Source organism: Thunnus albacares, chromosome 20 (assembly GCF_914725855.1).
Source record: "Thunnus albacares chromosome 20, fThuAlb1.1, whole genome shotgun sequence".
NCBI lineage: Eukaryota > Metazoa > Chordata > Actinopteri > Scombriformes > Scombridae > Thunnus > Thunnus albacares.
Genome location: NC_058125.1, coordinates 14,724,563 through 14,748,440, shown reverse-complemented (window position 1 = coordinate 14,748,440; position 23,878 = coordinate 14,724,563). Strand labels below are relative to the sequence as shown.

Sequence of the window (23,878 nt, the reverse complement as noted above, 5' to 3'; positions counted from 1 at the left end):
TAAAGACTGTAAAAAAAATCAATAAGTATTCACATGATGATTTCTTCAAAAAACGTAACTAAAGTGTGAAAAAATGTAATAATTGAATTGATTATTATTTTGTTTTATTGTTATTTTTATTGTCGAAATCAGCGGTATGAATCTGTGTCGGGAGTTCACCGGCTAGCAGGCTGGCTGTTCTTGCAACACTCTCGAGAGATTTGTACGCATTGTTTGTCATTGCACAAAATAATTATGTTTTATGGTGTGACAACGGTGTGGTTAAGGTCTGGTTAGGTTTAGAAATAAAAAACACTTGGTTATGGTTGGGGAAAGAGAGGAGAGATCATGGCTTGTGTTCAAATGATCACTCTCGCGAGATCTTTCGCAAATCTAGGGTTACCATTGAGACACAACCCTGGTTGTTGTTAGAAACATGGCGTCTAAGTGCAGCCTCTCCACCCTGTTTCCTATCCAAAGTCAGCTGGATTGCGCCCTAGATGACGCCACGACACAGCAAGAGAAAGAAAATCTTGTCTACCAGTACTTGAGAAAACTAGACGAGAGACAGGATCTGAGGATACCCGATTTCCAGACAGGTTAGACCATCATAACTTAGCACTATATCCGGAGTTCAGTTTGCCAACTCTGCATGTCTCAACTGGACCAAACACGTCCATACATTATTAATACTGGACATTCTGGGGTAGTTAATGAACACTTGCTCTTTTTTTCTTTTTTGTGCTCTTTTAACATTTAATTACTTTTAGCGTTATCTAGCTATATGTGTTTCTCACAGTATTACATGCATGCTAACCACAATTTATCAATACTCTCAGAACAGCTGATGACACAATCAGAGAAGTTACAACGAATACTTATTTCAGACTATATTAAAAGCATTAAAACATACAAAAATACTCTGCTTGGAGCAATAATGTGTGTTTAATGTGGTTTTTCCAGAAAAAAAACGTAATTACCACGTTAAAATCCTTAAAATGACATCTACTCCTCCTCCCTCATTAAAAATTCAAGAATCTATGAATATGCAAAATTTTCATTAGTTTTCCTACTGGACACAAGATGTCTCATACTTCACTGTAAAGTCCATTCTCAGTGTTTGTACACTGGAGGCTTTAAATTTCCACATCACACTTTTATAAGTTGCATGCTGGACCAGGACTGGCATCACAACTAGTTGTGATGTCACAGATCATGCTTGTAGGCCCACCTCTTAAAATAAGATTTTCAGTGAGCACAGAGAAACTTTTCCACTTTCAGCAGATGAAATGTGAAAACAGCCTTCTAGTGTCAAACTCTGCACATACGTCCTTCTGCACATAGAAGCTCAAACATCCAACTGAAACATATTTTTGAGTGGAAGAGGACTTTAATAAGGAACAGTGCCTTCCGTGGTGTATTTTATTGCATTATTGTAACAACTTTGACAGTTTTGTCAGTTTCCTCTGTCCAAGTTATACTTTCATCAGTGCCCTAGTTGTTCTTTTGTGATTATGAGTATGGCATCAACAGGAAAGCAAATATGTTTTTCTCCTTAATTAATAGGTGATGCTGCACCAACATGCTCCCCACTAACACCATAATACCTCCTATAAAACAAGGTGATATATGCAAAATTAGTTTGAAATTCAACAGGGAGACACAAAGGGAATTTTACAGGGCTGCAACTAACAATTATCATTAATGAATAATTTGTTGATTAATTTATCAATTAATCAATTAGTTCTTTGGTCCATAAAATGGTGAAAAATGTCGAACACTGTTTCCCAGAGCCAGAGGTGACATCTAAAAATGTCTTGTTTTGTCCACAACCCAAAAACATTCAGTTTACTGTCATAGAAGACTAAATAAACTGGAAAATATTCACATTTGAGAAGCTGGAATCAGAGAATTTGGATTTTTTATTTTATTTTAACTAACTTAAAATGATTTATCGATTATCAAAATAGTTGGTAACTAGTTGACTAATCATTGCTCTTGCTCTAGTTTGTTCATCCTATTCTTAAAGCAACACCAGCAACATTATAAGAATAACAACACTAACAGCTGCTTTAATTACACCATAAAATGGATAGTATTGGCCAATAACAGAGAAATCAAATCTGTTGCTAATGCTGTTGACAGTAAGACAAAATAAAGGTAAACAAAAGATTCTGGTGTCAAATAGAAGTAATAGTTTGTTGATGGGGCCCTCGGTCGATATCAACAGGTGGAAATTTCCATAAGGTGCAACATGTAGGCAATATCCCATCACACCAGTAGATGGTGATCTACAGTAGAACATCAAACAGCAGAATAAACAGGCCTGTATGGGGACAACAACCGGGCCCTCAACCCCCCCATGAACCCTACTGTATAGCAGACACAGGTTTAAAATGTATGTTTTTCTATTTATGGAGCTGATTTGGGGTGTATAATTACATGATGATCACTGGCTCAACATTAGGTTATTTAGTATATCTAACAAAGGGGGACACAACAGCAAAAAGGTGTCTTACCTTGATCACAGTATGTCTTTTGACATTTGACACGTGGTTGAAAAACAGCATACCAGTCTAGTTTGAGGCCACACTAATAAGAAACGGGTTGTGAGATGATTTGGGTGAGCATTACCTTATTTACACATGAAACTTGAGTAAAACAACTTCACATAGTAGATGCACCTTTTTGTTAACATTCTTTTAAACAGATGAAATCTTGAAACTTTGAAATCAGCAGTATTAGTATTTCTTCTTTCTCCTACTTTGTGTGTGCATGCATCGTTCTTCCAGCTAGAATAAGAGGGGGACGTTGCCAAGCGCTGCAGCAGCACAAGTAAAACAAAGAGGCAGTAGAAATATTCACAATTAATAACAAGAATGTCATGTAAGAGATGTTGATGTGGAGGGGAGGGTATTATACTAAGCACTACATGCTAGATTTTGGTGCTCAGTGTGCTGTAAAATATTGACGATGTGACAAACATTATCAGACACAATCTAGAGTGCATGTGCGGTAATCGTGGAAAAACTCATCAGCCACGATCTAGATCTTCAGAAATTCATTTATGGCATTTAATAGCTTCATAACACTTCTGAAGCTGTGAGCGTTTCCAAATCATTGATTTGATCCATCAAGTTTTCCAACTTTTTCACCGTATGACATAAATGCAGCGTCAGGACAGATAGATATACCCTTTAGGTGTTTTTGTGACTACTACCATCACCCTCCTGTAGGACAGTGATGAGCACTATAAAGCGTTTGCCTACACTATGACTAAACATAATTAATAAGATGACAGCATCATTTTCCACTCTGTGATTTGCTTCAGGCTTGGAATGGCTGAACACGGAGGGGCCTCTGTCTTTGAACAAGGAGCTGGCTGGTAAAGTGGTGCTACTGGACTTCTTTACTTACTGCTGCATCAACTGCATGCACATCCTGCCTGACCTGCACCAGCTTGAGAAGAAACACTCTGTCAAAGGTATGGATTTACATTTGCTTGTAAAAGAACAGTCAGTGTGTGTGTGTGTGTTGGTCTTAAAGTGGTTGAGAGATTAAATGGAAGCAGAGGGTAGCAATGCAAGTCTGAGAATCTCATATAGATAATTCAATCTACATGAAGAAATGCCTGCAGTATGTGAGGAAATTATTGATTTTACAGAGCAATAAACCTTCATCAGATAGGGAAAAAACTGTCAAAACCCATTTCCCATCACCCAACTATCCAATTTAAGCAAAAGCAAAGCATTACGATAATATGGAATAACTTGATTTGTGTTATGTTGTTACAAAGCACCTGGGAAAACACGACTATCAGATTGGTCTGAGCCATGTGGCAGAAAGGAAAACTGGAGAACTTCATGTTTGTCTTTTGTTTCTTGGGTTGTAAATATTTCTCACATGGTCATTTTTTACTGTAAAATAATTTCACCAGATAGCTGGAAAAAAATCACAGTAAAATGAAATTGTCAAGTGTAAATTTTCAGGCTTGGACCTTCTTATCAAATACACCCTGCCTGTCAGTGGATTGGCTGTATCTACAAGAGGCTGTGACAAATTGAAATGAAGTAGAGTAAAGCTGGCAGGTTGTGTTTATAATCAATCCTTATTTGCTATATAGTGCACTATATTTACTGCTCTCATATTTATGCCTGACTTTTTATGTATCGACTTTATAGTGCCCGCAAAAATTTCAACAATGGAAGAAAAAAAAAAAAATGTAGCGTCCATTGTATGTACACTTCTTACACCTAATGATGATGGTTTGTGTCTGAGTTCTCAGTTTACTGCTCACTATAGAAACCAATCAGTGTTTATTACATAGATAGTAGTGATTGACACTAAGTATCTGACTTCAAGGAAAACAAGGACTGGTTTCTGTCCAGTTCTTTGCTATAATTAGTTGGAGGCCAATGAAAAACAACAAAAAAATCTAAACTTTGCAAGATATTTTTCATTTGTTTTCTATGTAGAGTAGTTGGATTATGGACAAAAAGCTGATATTAGTGCTTGTGCTGAATTTCTTCATGTATTCCTACATCTGTAGAATTCAGGTACATCAGGCCTTCAAGAAGGCAGCAGCCTGGCAGGCCTTACTAAGGGAACAAAAGTCCATCGGCGCCTTATTGCGTATCACGCTGCGTCACAGAAACATGTGTAAGTTCACTGGGCCAGAGAAGCTGTAGTACATCAAGTTGTTGTGTTCTAAGTACATGACGGCCCTTATCTCGGCTGTGAAGAGACAGTAACTAAAAATATGTCCAAGCTGCAGTGTCATTGAGTATGGGGCCCATAATTGTACCCTGTCGTAGTTCACTGTATTGCCCTTTATATAGCCTCTCCATGTAGAGCATAATCACATCCGACCGACTCTGGCATCCTGCTGGTCCTTCAAGGGATCATCAGAGGAAGCTGTGCTGCTTGAAATTCAGTTGTGAGCCAGACAGGCCGCTGGGCACCACGAGTGCACAGAACACACACGCTGCAGTTCTACCGCACATTTATCGTACTGGCCTTATCTTTGGCAGTGCTATGGGTACATTCTGTTTGCTGCTCTGGTCAGTGAGGTGTGGGAGCCACCCTGTCCAGTCACTCCCACAGTACACCCCCAACCCCCACCCTCCCTCTACCCCCACCCACCTATCGTCACTGCAATCTGTGCTGGTACTGCTTGGCAGAGACCACGGGTGACGAAATCCGCTGCAGATTGTGTTGAGTTTGAAGGCTTGGAATTGTGTGTTTTTACTTCTGTTGAGGCTGACTCAGTGACGGAAGTGTCCAATTGAGTACGTTTATGGAGGACAAAAAGAGTTTTGTCTGCTTTAATGTCATCTGAAGTGGTCTGTGATCTAAATTAAAATTTTGACACTTTGTCTGTTTTTGTGTGAAAAAGAGCGAGTTAATGTATGCATCTTAATTATGCAAATTAACATACTTAAAGTTGTTTTTCACAACCAACGATGGCTTCTGTTCTGTTAGTTTTACTCAGTTAATATACTGCAGTTTCAGACTGTGCCTCATTTCTTTGTAATTGCATATTTTTATTGTATTTTAACTTTTATTTCAACCAGTGTACACCTACAGGCTTCTAATACTATGTAGAACATTCATGAACTGCTTGTACTGTGAAAAGTTACCTGAATATGAACATGTAACAGATAAAAAAATCATGTGTTTTTGGTCAATGTTGTCACATACAAGCATTTCTACCATCTCCTCCTCTACCGTCCAGAGTGATTGACTCTCCGGCTGGCAGCGCTGTCAGCAGCCGGCAGGACGCTCGGCGGTGTGTTTAGATTTTATAACTGAACTAATACCAGGACGCAAGCTTTTTATTTCTTTGACGTTTTCACATCACAAATGATGAACAACAGCATTGAAACACAAATCTCGCAGGTAAAACATGCAACTCATGTAGCTGTTATATCAGGTTAGTGCGGGGCAGCTGCTCTGCAGGTGCGCTTGATTTGACCGTAACCGTGGTAACTGGGCAGAGATGAGCCTCTTAAATTTGCACCCAAAATGCTGTCAAGACTTTCATTTACAATTTCCATCGCAGCCTCCATGATCATCGACCGGGAAAGAGGCAGAAAAAAGGTGCATGCGCAGTTAAAGCATGCAAAATAACAATCACCCTGACAAAACACTCAGTGCAGAGTGAAAAACGAGAGACATCCGCAGAGTGAAACAGATGAAAGAGCAGGGGCAGGGGGGGAGTTAACAGATAATTAGAATAGTTATAATTACAAACATCCCAAGATATGAGTGGAAAGTATTGTTCTTGCAACTGCATTTATAACCTTTTTTTTTTTTTTTTTTTTTTGACTCAAACGTTGCTTAACCATGTCATGTGATATGATACTTCAGTGCACTTTACTAGCAAAAATTACTGGGACCACTTCAGAAAATTGCAGATGAACATTTACTATCCAGGAATTCACATTTTAGACACTACAACTGACTATCCCTGTAACAAACTGGCCACAATTTCATATTCCATATACTAGGTTTTTGACCTATGGGTCTATATGGGTGGGCTGGTGTTAAAGGGTTAACAACTACACATAATTTAATCTAAACGGAGGTTAAAAATATTTAAAAATGTAACATATTGATGATAATATGCCTTGGAAATCCCTTTATCAACTGTCACGCTGGATTCCATGTGAATGAAGTATTCTTAGAATAACGAGGTAGTTTTGACATTCCTGTCACTCCATCTGGCTTTGTTTACTTACAGTATTGTCGAGCTTTTCATGCAAGAAATCACATGAGTACAAAAGTGACTGTGTTTCAATAGAGAGTCCCGTACTGGAAACACTGACTAGGGAAACAGGATGGAAACTTATCAAGATATCTGCTATGTTAGGCTGCTTAGCACCACAAAAGGGTCTGTTCAGCAGAGCATGCGGATCAACAACGTGTATTTTCCACAGTTTTTAGGCCATCCAGTTGCATAACCTTGTTGAAAATTACAAATTATAACCAACTGCTCTCATTGTCTGCACAATAAGTGTAGTGTTAGGGATGCTCATGTACTCTCTTTGATGACTACTAAGACATGACTGAGGCACTAAAACATTTCTGAGAACATCACTAAACTTCATGTTGTATTATGCTTGTGAGTCACAGACCTGATACCAAAGCAAGAAGGTTTTCAGTTGAAAATCACATTTGTTTCCCTTCTGCTTCTTTTACCAAATCCTCTCCGACATCCGTGTTAGTGTGTGTAATGTTTGTGAACTCGTTATTGATTTGAGATTATGCAACTTGTTGATACAGTGGTTTGGAGAAAAGACTTAAAAGGGGATGTTCATGAGATCACATTGATGGACATGAGTTTAAGCCATTTGTGTCTTTTAATTACTATCACACGCTCACTTATGGGTTAGTGGAATAAATAGCAATAAATACTAAAGCAGAAATATAATTCAGTCATCATAGTAGCAAACTAACAGGCATTTTTATATTTTATATTTGAGGGAACAAAAAGCAAAAACATGCCCTGAAAATGTATTTTAATATATTTCTCTATGTTTTGAATCTCTCTCTCTCAGATGGACTGGTTATTATTGGTGTGCATTCTGCGAAATTCCCCAATGAGAAGGTAAGTGTTTTCATCATCATTCGGTGCAGTCATCATCACATCACATCACTGTCGAATTTCCATAGAGCCAACACTGTTACATATTGATTATGATGCAGTCTTTTGTCAATATGAACCACTCTCTTGCCCAAAGTGAGAAGTCAAAGAGCCAAAGCACTAATCTGTAACGTTACACCAGAACACCAGCGTGACAATCTGATTTTTGGCAGCTCAGATAATATTTGTTATGTCTAAAATGATTTTTGTTATCAGTTTAAAACCTGTGCTCCCATCTTTAGAAAACCCTCATAATACTGTCAGTCTCCCTTTTCTCTCCTTTCTGTTTCATTGTTTATGAAGCCAGTGTGGCTTAATACATCATGGCAGACTAATTTCCATTCTCCTATTGCTGTCTTTGGGGGGGAAAGCATGCTTGATATGCAAAGTTATGTCCCATACTTGTTGACTGATTTTTTTTTATGGTGTTTGGGCACATTTCCAGCTAAGATCAGGTTATCTGCTGTAAAATAGAGGTCATTTGGAAAATTCTTGGCTCATTAGTTACATAAGCCTTTGTGTCTCGGTGAAATGATTGCAGATTATATTCTGTGCAGCTCTATCTTTGGGTCAGAGTTTTTCATGTCCACAAATAGTATTTGCATTAGAGAAGGAAGTGATTTCCCTAATTTTATGACGGATTTTCATAATTCTTTCATACGCTGTTCATTTAACTCAGATGCATTTATGGTATCGCAAACCGCCTTCATCAGGAAAAATACAAATAAAAAAGCCAGTCACATCATTACTCACTGGTCTATATTTGTCACCAACTCTTCACAGGTCCTTGACAACGTTCGCAGCGCCGTGCTTCGCTATGACATCTGCCACCCGGTGGTGAACGACAGCGAGGCGCGTCTCTGGCATGAACTGGAGGTGTCCTGCTGGCCCACGCTGGTCCTTCTGGGCCCACATGGAAACCTGCTGTTCTCCCTGGTGGGCGAAGGCCACCGTGACAGGCTGATGCTTTTCACTGACTGCGCCCTCCGTCACTACGGGGAGCAGGGCCTGATGAAGACACACACAGTAGGCATCAAGCTGTACCGAGACTCCCTGCCACCCAGCATCCTGTCCTTCCCCGGGAAGGTGGCTGCAGATAACAGTAACAAGAGACTGGTCATAGCTGATACTGGGCATCACCGAATCCTGGTGGTGTCCTCTACTGGGCAGCTGTTACACGTCGTAGGAGGTAAGAAGAGGAATACATAGTTTAGTTAAAGTGATTTTTTTATTATATTTTTGTGTGCCAACCTCACTTCCACTCTGTGACATTTAAAAGAAAGGACATACAGTACCAGTCAAACATTTGGACACACTTTCTCAAGGGAACGGCGCTGTATTTTGTGTTATAATATGTGCTAATTTAAATGGATTATGGATCAAATAAAAAAAATGTTTTTCTTTGGTGTAATAATCTGTGAGAATCTTACAATATTTAAAAAATATTGATATTTTTAGATAAGTTGCATGCCTCAAAAACCCTCAGAGGAGCCACATGGTAGTCTATGCTGTCCCCAGACCAACAGAGAGGTTGGCAGCAGCAGGGATTTGTACACAGTGGGAACTGGCACTGACCTAAGTGTGGACAAAATGAGGGGGGGGGGGGGAGCAGGATTTGTTTTATTTTTGTAGGTTGACCTCATCCCATGGCACACATACTATATAAGTAATTAAAACATTTATGTTTGTTTGTTTAAGAATTTCAAAACATCAAGCAGATCTTAAAATGGCATTTTTATTATAAGAAATTGATTATTTTTTCTGTCTGTATTGACAAACAGTGAGCAGCATTTAACTCCTGGAACAGATCAAATGTCTGATATCCAGCATACAAGATAAGATCATAAGATGACATAGTCTACTGTCATACAATTAAATAATCAATCCACTTATAGAAATGAAAGTGCACCAGCTGTAAGCAGGCTTGCCTGTATGTAATTATGTATTAATGTATTAATAATCATAAAATCATCCGTTACATCTTTTTTTTGCTTTTTTTGAATGAAGGATAAATACTTTTTAAAATAGAGTATGAGATGTACAGTTACAACAGCCTTAGTAACTTTTCAATGTCAAAAATTCACTTCATTAGGCAATTTACCACAAGCGCTTAGTGTTGGTATTTTGGATATGCTTCACAAAGTCATCGATAAATATCTGGAACATGCTGAATATGGATGTACACATATTTCCCTGCAAAGCTCTAATCTCAGTAGACTTGATGATCTACTAGAATCATAGTCAATTTATTTGTCATGTTAACGTCCGTAAAAACCAGCCGACCAATAAGCTTTGATGCAAAAATGAATTTCTGGAGTTAATACAACCTACAAGTTCTATATTGTGATGCGTGCTGTACCTTTTATAATATTAATGGCACTCTCACTACTTTCACAGGGCCTAAAAGTGGGAGACGAGATGGCGACCTGTCCGAAGCTTCCTTTAACTCCCCTCAGGGAGTGGCCATTAAAGGGGACACGGTGTACGTGGCTGACACAGAAAACCATCTGATCCGAAAGGTAGTACACTGTCTCTTTTAAAATGAACACATTTTTGTAGTTAAACTTCATCTCTCTGTGTCTGTCTTTATATTCTCACCTGTATGTTTGGGTCTATTTGTCAGATTGACCTGTCAGAGGGACGAGTCAGCACTCTCGCTGGAGTAGGTGCTCAAGGAACGGACAAAGAAGGTGGCGCCATGGGACCTCAACAGCCAATCAGCTCTCCTTGGGATGTGACACTTGGCTCTGCTGGTGAGTCTTGCGGCGTGGTCCGACAGAGATTTGAAGGTCGACATTTACATCACTTTATTGTATTTAACATCGCTGTCCTTGCTGGCAGAATCCCTGCTAATCTGCAGTTTTGTATTCTTTCCACATTGCAGCTATTAAAATGAGAATACAAACAATGAATAATTCCCGAGAGAGAGGTCAGTCCCATCCTTCTCTCAGGCATAGTCTCCCTGTTTTGCAGGTCAGAGTTCAGTCAGATTGAACTGCACAACAAGAAATTACTGTTTTTTTTACCTCAGTCCCCTTCTTCTCTGAAAAGACTGGGGTGTGAACTCTGGTGTGATCATTTTCATTCTACTGAAGCAGTTTGAGGATAAAAAACAACAATAATAAGTGAAAACTAAGCAAGTCAAACTTCCTGACAAGGTCTTTTATATTCTCACAAAGTAATCTCCACTTAAAAGTCAAAGCTCAATCCATCGTGACGATTTACTTTATTATTTAGCCACAGGCGTTCAGAGTTCTTCTATTATTAATCTTTCTGTGCCTCACGGTGCCTTTTTTTTTATCAAAGTAGAAAGCTTTTTTAAACTCATCTTTTAAATCTTTCAGACGTTTTATCACCCGATATTACTGTATGGCCTTGTTATCTGTGGACGTTTTAGTCAGGAAAGATTTGTTATCATACATTAAGGTGCATCACATGCAGAGCTCAGACAATAAGGAGGATTTTGTGGTTGAGCACACTCACAGACAGTCTTTAACGGGTCTTGTTTGTTCTTGTTTATTTTTTTACTCTCCAGTTAGGGATGATAGTATATAAAAATACAAGTTTAATGCAAGTTAATGATGTAATATACCAGCTTAATTGTGTTTTTGGCCTTGAACTTTCTATGTATTTCTTTGTGTTTCGCACTTCAGAAGAGTAATACAAGCCCTTATCATTGAATTATGTATTTGTTTGAAGATGCAATTTTACAGATTCAAGACTTTATTAATGTTCAACACCTTAATTTTTTCCATTTCACAATTTCAGAATAATAAAAGATTGTAAACAAAGACTTAATTTAAACTATTATGTCATGGTCATCTGTTTTTCTTTGTCATCTCTTTTGCTGTTAGTTGTTTACTATTAGGCTTGTAAGATCCAACAGGTATAGATGTAGTAAAACTTCAGCATGTGTTGGACCGTTCTTCTGACATTGTGCACTTATTAAAGCCTTTACAACATTGTTCACTCTCCCCACGGCCAGTACTGTACTCATCAGCAGCCGGTTTACATTTCAGAACGGGTCGTAGTCAATCATAGTGAATTTAAAGTATCGATTATACACATTTTGTGGGCCGTTAATGCCATTATTTGGCTATTGCACCCAGCCTGGAAGCTAGAGGTAATCAATCTTCGTCAGAGATTCTGCACAGATTAATGGATGACACAACCTGCTGCTTTGAAACATCGCCACATGGTCTTAGGATGTGCTATCAGACCTTTAACTCCACTAACATCGTCCTCTGAGAGTACATCCAAACACTCATTGCATATTCATGTTTTATTCACCATGGTGCATGAATAATTTAACTGTCCAAATCAAGAAGACCCTGCACCTTTTGAACTGTAAAGTATTACAGGTGACACTGATGCACTGAGTCAGGTGCTGGAGTTGTCAAACGTTCCTGACAGTCCACCAGATGTGATCAAGAAGTGCTGAGCTCTGCGGCGCATTAAAAATACAACTGAGATACTGTACGTCTGTAAGGGTTGCGTATGCATCATGATGACAGGCTCGTCTCTGCCGGGTGCATCTGAAGTGGCACATGGCCTTTGTCAGACACGCTGCCTTCACTTAAACCGGCGGCATAGCAGCATTTCTCACTCATAAAAACCACTTTGCTTTCACCAAACAATCAATGCAAAGTGACATGCTTTCAGATCTAAACAGATATCTACTTGTAATAATATGAAAATAATGATTATATTCATTTTGCTGTTATAAAAATATCATAATTTATTTTTTCAGTGCTGAGTAAACTTTCCAAGCAACTGAAATTGCTTTTTTCCCCTTCAGGATAAATATTAACAAAACTTCTGGATGATATTGAGGGTGACTGGTAGGCAGCCAAAAGTGACACAAGTTTCCTGGTTCTAAACTCAAAGCATGTTTTTCGTGTGTGTGTGTGTGTGTTGCATTTGCATGTGTAGGTGGTGTTGAAGAGAACGTGCTGTGGATAGCCATGGCAGGGACCCACCAGATCTGGGGTTTGTTCCTAGCAGATGGGAAATTGCCCAAAGGAAGGTGAGAGACTGGTACACCAACATGGCCACTTGCCAAACTTCAAAGCCACTAATAACTCTTCTCTACGAATATAAGCACATGGTCTTAATGTTATTTATATAGCAAAGAGCATATATCAGAAATATGAAATATCACAGGAATTCCCCAAAAGAGACGGTGCAGCAATATGTCGACGTTAACCACAAATACAGATTTCCAATCTAGGGGAACTCCATCGTGATTATCTAACTAAGATAACAAACATATTCACTGTTTTATTTTATCTTCACATATTGAGCAATGCATTTCCGTGTCATATTTTCTATTTTGCTACGTAAACAGCGAGTCCAAGGCTGGGACGTGCATTCGATGGGCAGGCAGCGGCAATGAGGAGAACCGAAACAATGCCTACCCGCACAAAGCAGGCTTCGCTCAGCCTTCAGGCCTGGCCTTGGCCCCGGAGGAGCCCTGGAGCTGCCTGTATGTGGCCGACAGTGAAAGCAGCACCATCCGCACGCTGGCACTGAAGGACGGAGCCGTCAAGTTGCTGGTCGGGGGAGAGAGGGACCCACTGGTGGGTGTACAAGAGTTGATGGATGGATGGTGCATGAATTTATAACTGGAATTACTCATTTTTCAGAAATAATTTACTGCTTTTTTATCTCTTCTAACAGATTCATTTTAGTTTATTTCTTTAAATTATGATGATGAAGTGGTTTATAACATTTACAAGAAGAAGAAAGTAATAGTAAAAGTGAATCACTCATGGCTATACTTAAGTTTCCCTCATTGGTTGATTTAAGGCCCACAAATTCTCTCATGCCTAGCAGTTGAGGGCAATTTTTGTAAGATTAATTTTGTTTTTACTGTCATTTTTAGTGTTATTGTAGAAGAAGAATTCCTTATCTAATAACATTAAAGACATGATCAAAGTCTGGTTGGGAAAAGTGAACAAAGCACCACCACTGAGGTGCCCTTGAGCAAGGCCCCTTAAGCCCAACTTGTACCGGGCAGCTTCCAGGTGTGAATGTGTTCCTGCAAAAGAGAAGCTTCTTCTCAGTGAAACTTCCCTAAAGGTAAAAAAACAAACAATGCACTGAACAGCAGCTTGTAGAGAAGGTAGAGAAAATCAAAAGGGAGATTTGTTCATGCAGTCCATTCCCAAAATTCCTTATGCATTATCTTCAATGACAATCTGTTCTGTACCAGGCTCTGCCACCATTCATCAACAGCAAACACATGCTATAAAAACCTGGACATTAATCTACCACATTTCCAGCCATGGAAATCACTTGGACAATTATGAAGAAAAATGTTGCGCAAAACTTTGGATAACTCTTGGGAAATCACAAGGTTTTCAGGGCTGTGTTTCTATAGATAGAAAATATTGATTTAAAAAAAGCCATAAATAAACACAGTGTCTCTTGTTTGTTGCTGAGCCCGAAAAACAATTTTGGTAGCTCTTTCATGTCCTCAAAGCCTTTCTGCTGTAGTTATTTCCCTACCACACTAGTGTATTTTTGGAAAGTCCCAAGAGCTCCAAAGCTCATAGTCACCCATGAGAATGGAGAGTAATTAAATGGAGAGTCATATACAGTTTATGCAACATGGCTGTGAGCCAGCAAAAATCATTAATATATAGTTTAATGTCTATAGACCTAGAACTTATTTAATGACAATGAATCATAAAACCCCTAATAGGATTAAAGCTGTTACAACTAAATGCAGGTCTGAGGTGGTGTTCATATGTTTACACTGTAACTAGCACTACATTTGCATCTGCATATGTCTGGTCATTGCTGTAACAATTTCCACCTTCTTGAATATTGGTCTCATACTGAGTCTTTTTTTTATTTTTTTAAAATAATCTTCCTTCTGAAATCATAATGTAAAGTCCTCTATTCATTACAGCCTCTCCATTGATTTCCAATTGTCTGAAATGCTTGAGAAGAGTATAAAATTTGATTAATTATAAACTGCTGGAAGGTAATTTGCAAAGACCAGGAATCATTTGTACTTGTAAAGACAGTTAAGCTCTGTCCACATTACAGTTATAGCCACATTAGTGGTTCCATGGATGGCAATGTTGGACTGTTGGTCCATCACTTTGGCCCTGACTGAAATATCTCAACAATTACTGTGGATGGATTGCCATGAAATTTAGTTCAGACATTCATGGTCCCAAGAGAGTCAACCCTACTAGTTTTCCTCTAGTGCCACCATGGGATTAGCATTTCTGGTTTTTAGTGAAATGTCTTGACAACTATTGGATGGATTGTGATGAAATTTGGTACAGACTAAGGTGATCTCCTGATTTTTCATCTAGTGCCACCAGCCAATCAAATTTTCACTTATCCACTGAAATATCTCAACATCTACTGGATGGATCAGCACAAATTTTGTACAGACATTTATGGTTCCCAGACGATTAATCCTATTGTCTTCAGGTGAACCCCTGACTTTACCTCTAGCGCCATCAGCAGATTCAGATTTGTGGTTTTCAGTGAAACGTCTCAACAACTTTTGAACAGACTGCCATGACATTTTGTAGACAGACATTCACGCCCCATCCGGATGAATTGTAATAATGTTAATGATCCCCTGACTTCTAATCTGTTGCCATCATCAGGTCCAAATTTTAATTTGTCCAATATTTGGCTTTATGACCAAATACATGCAAAACTAATGACATTCCCATCAACCTCAGCTGGACGTTGTGTTTGGTGCCAATTAGCAAATATGAGCACTCTTAACATGCTAAGCTAAGATGGTGAACATGGTAAACAATATACCCGCTAAACATCAGCATTTACGCATTGTCATTGTTAGCATGTTAATGTTAGCATTTAGCTTATAGCACCACTGTACTCACAGTGCTGCTAGCATGGCTGTCAAATCTTTATCGCAAAAAAATCAGGGTTTTTTTGCGATAAAGCCTTTAAAATACATATTTTAACTAATTGAAAAACTGAAAGGCAACAGGTCAGGAACAGTAGGTATCTTTGTAGAGGTAGTGTGTGATATGTTTCAGGACATCCACCAAATACATTCTTCTGCCTTGATAGTTTAAGCATTTCTGCTAATAAATGCGTCACAATCAGAGACTCGGGGTCGTACTCCTGCAGTGAAGGTGAACATTTGAGCACAAGTAAACCCTCAGGGATTCACTTTCAGCTGCTGTTGTCAAGTGAACTCTGCAGCTGTGGTGAGTTATTGAGCCATAGAGAATCATGAGACTGTTTATAAGATTGTTATCTTGTCTGTTTTTTTTTTGTTGTTGTTGTCTATTGAGCTGAATGATACAGAGTGAAAAGCTATTTATTTCTCACAAATTGGTATCCATTTCAGTCCATGTTGGCCTAAATCAATTTGTAGCTCTAAAAATAATTTTTAAATCTATTCACTAAATTTGCTTTTGTCACTTTTGGAAAAAACATTTAGAGTTGTTGTTTTTAAAAGTTTTGAAAAATTTGTCTCACATAATTAGAATGTGTTCCACTGTGTAATATTTCATTGACATTTATCATTAATGATATTATACTTTTCATAAAAACTTCTTGAGAATGACTCATCCAGCTATTTTTGCCACAGCTGCTCTGTGATTCAGTGACTGATGCGCATTAAAGACATTGTCATATTTCTGGTGTTTCATACAAACGTGGAATATTAATTCTTGTGTTCTGGTTCTCGTATGAATTATTCAGAAACGCCTAAAATAATGAACCCCAATGTTGCTTTCATGTTTTTATTTCAAGTTTTCCGCTGATGGAAACTGGTCCTTTACAATATGTGTGAACCGCATCAGTTACTGTTTTCAGAAGAAAGTCATCTAACTTGATGGATAAAGAGCCTCTTTTCTTCTCAGTCCAAAAAATGAACATGGTTTCAGTGTTGTTAGAGGTGGTTGGATGGGACCTTAAACAAAAGGGTCACAAGTTACAGTTTTGGCCTTTTTATATCTCCAATTGATCTGCTCTGAACATTTTGTCTTTTTTTTTTGAACCAGAACCTCTTTGCTTTCGGGGACGTGGACGGGAAGGGGGTGGATGCCAAGCTACAGCATCCTCTCGGTGTTGCCTGGGCTCCCGAACAAAGCCTGCTCTATGTGGCCGACTCGTATAACCACAAGGTAATGGTTGCATGTCACAAGGCTGTGGTTCAAAGCTGTAGTGATGCCTTTGTCGTCATAATGGGTTCCTTTAGATTGATGAGTGGATACACAAAGCTTTTATCTCCTTTTGATCTAATAGGAGAAGGATCTAACAGGAGTACAGCAGTTTATGATTTTTCTGATTTTTTTTGTTTTGCTTTGTTTTTTGTATTGTTTGATTGTGTTCAGATCAAGGTGGTGGATCCAAAGACAAAGCAGTGTAACACACTGGCAGGGACAGGAGAGGCTGCTGATACTCTGGGCCCTGAATTCAACAAATCCTGCTTCAATGAACCTGGAGGAATCTGTGTCGGTGCCGGCGGAAAGCTCCTCTATGTGGCTGATACCAACAACCACCGAGTTAAAGTGCTCGACCTGGGCTCCAAGACTGTCTCACTGGTCAGACCTGTGTGTGTGTGTGTGTGTGTGTGTGTGTGTGTGTGTGTGTGTGTGTGTGTGTGTGTGTGTGTGTGTGTGTGTGAGAGAGAGAGAGACAGTGAGAGTGAGAAACGCTCCACTTCCAACCTTGAGAAAGCACTTTACATTTTGTACATGTACCTTTAATTAGTCTATTATAAAAGCTTTTGTACTAGAAATGGATGAAAGGATACAAGGAAAAGACATTTTAAGCAACAGTAGCTTCCCCTTCACTCCTTACTGCTCTTTAATCCAGACTCCCAAATCTCTCTTCTCTCCAGTTCCCCATTTCCACGGACTGCACAGACTCAGTACCCACAAAGCCTTCAGGTCCTGCCAAAGCCCCCACGTTGCCTAAATCGGCTGCCAGGAAAGAAATGCCACCAGTGGCAGTGTCTGCAGGCCAGACTCTGGCCATGTCACTCACGCTGTCGCTTCCAGAAGGAACCAAACTCACTGACGAGGCCCCAAGCTGCTGGGCTCTCTCAGCTGAGGGTGAGAGAAAGTTCAATCATTGTTACAAAAATATTTTATGCAGATTTATCCTGTAAGCACTAATTTGACTTCATACCCATGAAAGGCATGTTGAAAGAATATCGGGTAATAATTTTCTCAAAAGATCGTATGCTCATTACATCATAACTTGACAAATATCAGCTGGAAAATGTTGATTTCCTTCCCGAGGTGAACTTTGGAGAAGCAGAGGGATTTAAGTGAGAGGACAGGTAGGAAGTTACAGTGAAAACAAACAAATCCTATTTCCACGCTTCAGGAATTGGCTGCTTTAGTGAAAGTGCATGTGTTCTGTTTCCAGCTGCCAAAACTCAAGACAGGGGTCTGCTGGGAAAGAGCTAGTTTGAACAACGTGATGTCTGACCACATCAGAAGGCTTAAGTGTTTATAGCCATTCCAAATGGCCACACCTGAAGACGGGGTGAAAAGCAGTCTGTCTCAGAGAGGTGCAAGGCGATAATCGTTTAAATGCGAGGATAACGGTGTACACATTCAGGAAATCTTTACTGGAAAGCGTTCATAGTGCTGAACTTGGCTGTAAACATTGAAAGTGACAGAAATAGTTGTGTAAGAAATGAGAGTTTAAGAGAAATCTTCAAACCCGACTTACTTTGTCACCTGCACACATCCAGCTGGTCGCTGCGTGAAGTGAGAGTCTGCATATCAGATTGTCAGTTTCTGAATGTTACAGAAATTGTCGGACGCAGTCCCTTAAATTCCAGTGTTCTGAAGACGTGCAGGAGGATGCCATTCGACTGTTTCATTTCATGAATCTGTTTACAAGGACAATGTACATTATTCAACATTTCTGACTCATTTTCAGACCTTTAGCGAGATGTCCTGAAACCATTGAAGTGATGGGTTGAAATTACGGACAGATGACAGAACAAGACACCATAAAGACAGCAATAGCAACAAAATAAGCATTCTAACGCACGCACACAAGCCATGCAGAGCAACAGGAAACAGCAAAACATTACTACAATACAGCAACAATATCCACTTTTTGGTACATGTAGCTATACAAGCAACACCAAGCAATAAAAGACAATGAAGCAATACTGATTATAACTGTGGAGCAGCAATAACCAATGACACATATATAAAATATGATGATAAAAGTGTACTGTACTTGGGTTGCAGTATAATAGTGCCTTCATGCTGAGCAAAGCATGATATCATGAAAATCATATTTAGGATATACCAGCTGTTGATAAGTTGTTTTTTTTTCTGAAATCAATGGCAAGCTTTGCAGAAGTTATCTTTCACCCATCAAGGTAGCCAGAATGTTCTCTACATTCATAATGACCCTGTTACAAATGCAAACCTCTCAACCTCTCCTACCATGCTATATTTTGGTTTGTGATGGAAGTGAAAGATGCTTAACCATCATGTTGTTGCACATGTTGCCCGCGTTGTTCTCTCTCTACGGGCCCACGCTTGGGATTTATAGTTCTCAGCTGAGGGATGTAGGAATACTTATACTCAGTCAGGGACCCTTTTAAAGGCACCAGTTCGGTAATATATGGCCTGTATTTGATACAAGATTTCTTTACAATGCAGAAAGCTTCATTCAGTGTTACACAGTATCACAGTAGTCTGTCCCTAAGGTGGAGTGTGAAGAGATTGGAGATGATTTGCCAGTGACGGTTGATGGTCTGTTCATTAGGTTTGGAGCAAAAGTGTTTCCATCATTCTGAGCGATGCAGCATGCAGTCAGCGATATCAGTGAGCTATTTTTAGAACATTTTGATAAGAGGACATGCCTTGGTTCACATAATTAGCTACCAGGCTATGTTACGTGATCCACCACTGTCCGATTAAACCCAGTCTAGACTTAAGCTGATCAGATCAGCGTAGAGGCAGGAATTTTAATGGATCAAGTTAGAAGTGCATGCCAGATTTAAATTGTTTTTAGTGGCTTTTTAGAAATGGCTTCCCTGGGACCTCATGTTAGGCATCGGCTTCATTAATCACCGCTGGCATGGAACTGACGGTCTCGCTGGTTTAATATTTTCTCACAGCTGAAGTTCCAGCCTTTTCTTTTTCGACTTTCATTTATCTTTCACCGCTCCCATCTCTTAAGACGTGTATTTGTTTCTAAAAATATCCTCAGTGATTCAGAGAAATTCATGTCCTCACCTCACTTTATCTGATTCAATGAGGTTATTTGGGTTTGGGATATTTTAGCGGACTCCATTTAGCTATGATGTGTAACAATCTAGTCCACTGGGTGCACCATGCCACGCTCGACAGTAAATGTAGATATCAGACAGACATTATCATACAGACTCTGAATCAGAATATGGCATGTTGTGACTGGTGCTTTTTGTGAATCACCAGACTGCAAGAGCATTTTTTTTTTAGCTTAGCTTTGTTAGTCAGATCATATCAGACTAGATTTTGTCCCTTTTGACATTGTTAACACTACACAACTCTGCTTCCTGTTTTTCACAGGTAACGAGTGGCTGCTAGACAGTCAGGTAGTTACTGGTGACATCGTGGATGTGTCGAAGCCGCTCCGCATCTCAACCAAACTCCCTGCAGCTATTAAGGACTCAAACAACCTCCCGTGCCTCACTTTGAGCGTGTGGGTGTATTACTGTATGGAAGCAGGGAAAGCCTGTATGATGAAAGCGGCCTCCTTCAGCCAGCCTCTTCAAATAAGTACCAGTCCCAGAGAGAAAGAGGTCGCTGTAGCGTTGTCTCACGCCTTCTAAAAAACCCCTTCTCTGTATTAGTCACAAGAGTCACAGAAATCAACACTTTCTGTAGCTCTGACACATCGGTTTTACTTCAGGCTCAGCTAATTCCAACTCCTGTCATGTGCACAGCTCTGGAAGAAGAAAACATAGATTGTTTCTGACGGAGCTGTCACTTTTGACAAAAATGCAATTCTTACAAACCTGATTTTCAGGGGAATTTCATTTCAAAAGGCGCTCTACGAAAAAAAGTGCACATCAGAGCTGCAATGTCATTGACCTAGTGTGACAGTTATTAGTAAGAATGCAAACAGCAACATCCCCTGGCACACTGCAAACACAACTGAAAAAATGTATCTATATAACAGTATATTTATGCAAAAAAAAATGTTATAAGGACACGCTGCACTGACTAACTGTGTGTTTTATGAAAAACCTCATAAAAAAAAAAAAACTTTGATTACAAACTAAAAATGAAAACAACTCTGTAGACTTAATGAGGATCTAAGAAATTATGGTAATCTAATTGGCAGGTGGTGATGATGGTGTCAGTGATGAAAAGAGGAACAAGCAGATTTTCTGTCATTTAATGATGTTGTGGACGATTTCAAATACTTTCAAATATATAAATATATAAAAACCGAAGCCTCTGATTAGCTTCACATTTTCACCTGAACCACCAGATGGATGTGAATTTCAAAGACTATTTACACTATAGTTTTTTTTTCCCAACAACAAATAATTATTGAAAGATTTCTGCTTTTTAAAAATTAGCAGAAGCCTTCTGTTTATGTTTGAAACCATTTTTCACCTAAATTAAATTTCCTTTAATCCCAGGAGTAATTACATAGTAGGAATTTTTTTAAAAAAGGAGGAAGTTTAATGATGCTGATATGACTTAAAGAAAGTACATTTTATTCTGCTTCTGCTTGCACAAGCATTGCTTATGAATGCTAATATCGAGTTACTGCCAGTTTCTCAAACATATGATATTGAAAATCCGTCTCAAACTTTATCTTTAATCTCAGTCCAGGGAAAAGTAGAAAGTGAGGAAATTACATGAAACTTGAGTCCTTATACCATGGTCTATGCAGATACTCACATTTTTGTTATCATTAATATATTTATATATATATATAAGAGTCTTACGTCAGAGTATTTCATTCACATCTTCACTGTTTTTTTGAATAATATATGTCCATGTATATGTGTGGGGTTGTTTAGTTTATACGCAGCTTCAGCGGTGCCTTCAGGTGCACTAATCAAGCTTACATAAATATTTATCTACATACAGTATGTGTTACCACAGACCAAGTAGTCTTAAGTTGTTTACAAAGTTCACAGTCTCTGTATGACTGATTACACTTTTGATTATGATTACATGATACAATGAGCCCTTTTGAACCATAAAATATGGCTGTTATCTAAATAATGAATAAAGTGCCTGTTTTCAATAAGGGTGAAGCAACCTCTTGCCCTGATGACTGAACTGATGACACCGACTGACTGCTGCTCGCTCCGCACACTGTGTGTTACTGTATTAAAAAGACAAAGTCTTTAATGTTTCCCGTTATTAAAGTCTCTCTATCAAGCATTTATAGACTTCATCTTCAACTCCACAAAGGGAACATAATGTAAAAGAGATGCTCTGATAATGAGTTGCTGTAATATGTTGTCTGTTTTCTTGTGTATTATTGTGTGATAATGTGGAAGTCATTTTCCTTGATTGGTTTTCAAAGTTATGAGTTGTTGTCAGAAATGGGCCTGAGAGTATTTTGATTATCATTGCTGTCATGTCTCATAACGTAATTGTCCTGTTTTTTTTATTCGGTTTCACTTGGCCCAAGTGCCTTGCAAAGGGGTTGTTATAGATGGTGTGAACCTGTGACACTTTAACTGTATCAAAAGCAATAAGAATATGTTTCTGTAATGTTTTATTCCCACGTTATTTATTTCAAATGAACTGCAAAAGTTTTGCAAGTGTGTTTTCTTAGCTCTGTTATCCCTCTGGCATGTTTTAAATGAGCAGTAATGAGCTTGAGCGATTGCTGTTGGCCATTAAGTCCCAGATTTTGTTTTCCAGTTCTCACTTGATTTCTTCTCACTCTGCCACCTTTTCAGGCACATCTTGGCATGCTTTTGTCTTCAGGGGTACCTTGTTAATACTTTAAGATGCCATAGAGCTAGGGAAAACTTAATAAAACATTTTTATTTAGTCTGCTTTGTATGTGTGTGTTTTGAAAGGTAGGTTTCCTACAAAGATCTGTGCGGCTGCCATTTCCTGTTACATATTTCCAGCCTTTGAGAATCAGCTCATTTAGCATAATTAACACATTAATATACTGAAAGAATGTAGTCCTGCTATGTAAAACATGATCAAAATCTTTGCTAATGAGCTTGCTGCTTCATAGATTTGTCACAATAACAGGTTACATGTGAGCTGGCCTCAGATAACAGACTCCCTGTCCACAACATGCAATAAATACCTCTCATTTGTCTCATTCTTTTTACCAGAGGCGGCACATTAGCCTCATGTTTACAACTGAAGCTGTGTTTTGGACATTTTTTGGTCTTTAAAGCTCCCTTGGGCAAACCTGTGATATTGGATAATATAAGTAAAAATTGCCTTCACTAGGTGCACTATGAACTGTATGTCAAGAAAAGTGATTGTGTGACACCTTTAAACTCTACAACTGCCTCAGGCATATGTTGTTTTTTTCACCCAACACTTTCTATATCGTGAGGTATAATGAGCTTTGCAGCCTCAATCAAATGTAAACCACTGCACCAGCTAGGAAAGCCAAAAAGAAAACTGAATCAGACAGGTGTTTTAATTTGTGATTATGACAAGTCAAAAAGGTGCTGTATCCCAAAAAATAGTGTAACTGAAAGGAAATCAAACACCCAGTTTATTGGTTCCTTTGTCAGCGCGTAAAACACGCAGAACAAAAAGTCTCCAACGACCGAGGTGATAGAGGACAGTACACATTTTATGGTGCAATACACTTAGAGGTTAAAGCTGGCAATATTTTGTATTTTTTTATTCTCTTGTCTCTCAATGCTCTGTCTGAGACGGTCAGCCCCAAGCTATCCAGATATGATGTGGTACGGAGTATTTACAGCAGCAGGACATCTGCTGACTGCAGGGCCGGCCCATGGCATAGGCCACATAGGCAGTCGCCTAGGGCACCAAATGAGGGAGGGGGCGGCAAATGATTGGGAAGTGGGTTTTTTGGAAATACGTAGTCTACAAGTTCTCCCTTCTTAATGTTTTTTCTGCCTTTTGCAACCATTAACTTGCATGGATTTTCATCTGATATCATTTTCCAAAGCTTTACTGTTCAGTCAGGTTTTGCACAACAGCCACCAAACTTCATGTACTACCTCAGGCAATGCCACCAAACACATCGAATGGCACCTTGACCCCCACTTGCCTTTTTTGTCTGGAGGACTGGGAGGACTTTGTC

The 23,878-nt window shown here is 39.0% G+C and overlaps 1 protein-coding gene across 1 annotated transcript; it reads left to right on the top strand.

The window, feature by feature from the left end:
* Window positions 1–319: 319 nt before the first annotated feature.
* nhlrc2 (NHL repeat containing 2) lies at window positions 320–22,626 on the top strand. Its single transcript, XM_044338055.1, has 12 exons — window positions 320–578; window positions 3,311–3,463; window positions 7,539–7,588; window positions 8,408–8,813; window positions 10,022–10,143; window positions 10,248–10,377; window positions 12,557–12,650; window positions 12,972–13,203; window positions 16,636–16,758; window positions 16,969–17,178; window positions 17,478–17,691; window positions 20,167–22,626. Exons 1-12 carry the CDS (start codon window positions 416–418, stop codon window positions 20,427–20,429), a joined length of 2,160 nt encoding a protein of 719 aa, XP_044193990.1. The 5' UTR covers window positions 320–415; the 3' UTR covers window positions 20,430–22,626.
* The last annotated feature ends 1,252 nt before the right edge of the window (window positions 22,627–23,878 follow it).

What these genes read in the sequence shown, in the direction of transcription:
- nhlrc2 (XM_044338055.1), top strand. Translation starts at nt 416, where the DNA reads ATGGCGTCTAAGTGCAGCCTCTCCACCCTGTTTCCTATCCAAAGTCAG. An exon ending in GCTGTTACACGTCGTAGGAG is followed by an intron (nt 8,814 to 10,021) that starts GTAAGAAGAGGA and finishes CTACTTTCACAG; the next exon opens with GGCCTAAAAGTGGGAGACGA. An exon ending in GGGAAATTGCCCAAAGGAAG is followed by an intron (nt 12,651 to 12,971) that starts GTGAGAGACTGG and finishes CTACGTAAACAG; the next exon opens with CGAGTCCAAGGCTGGGACGT.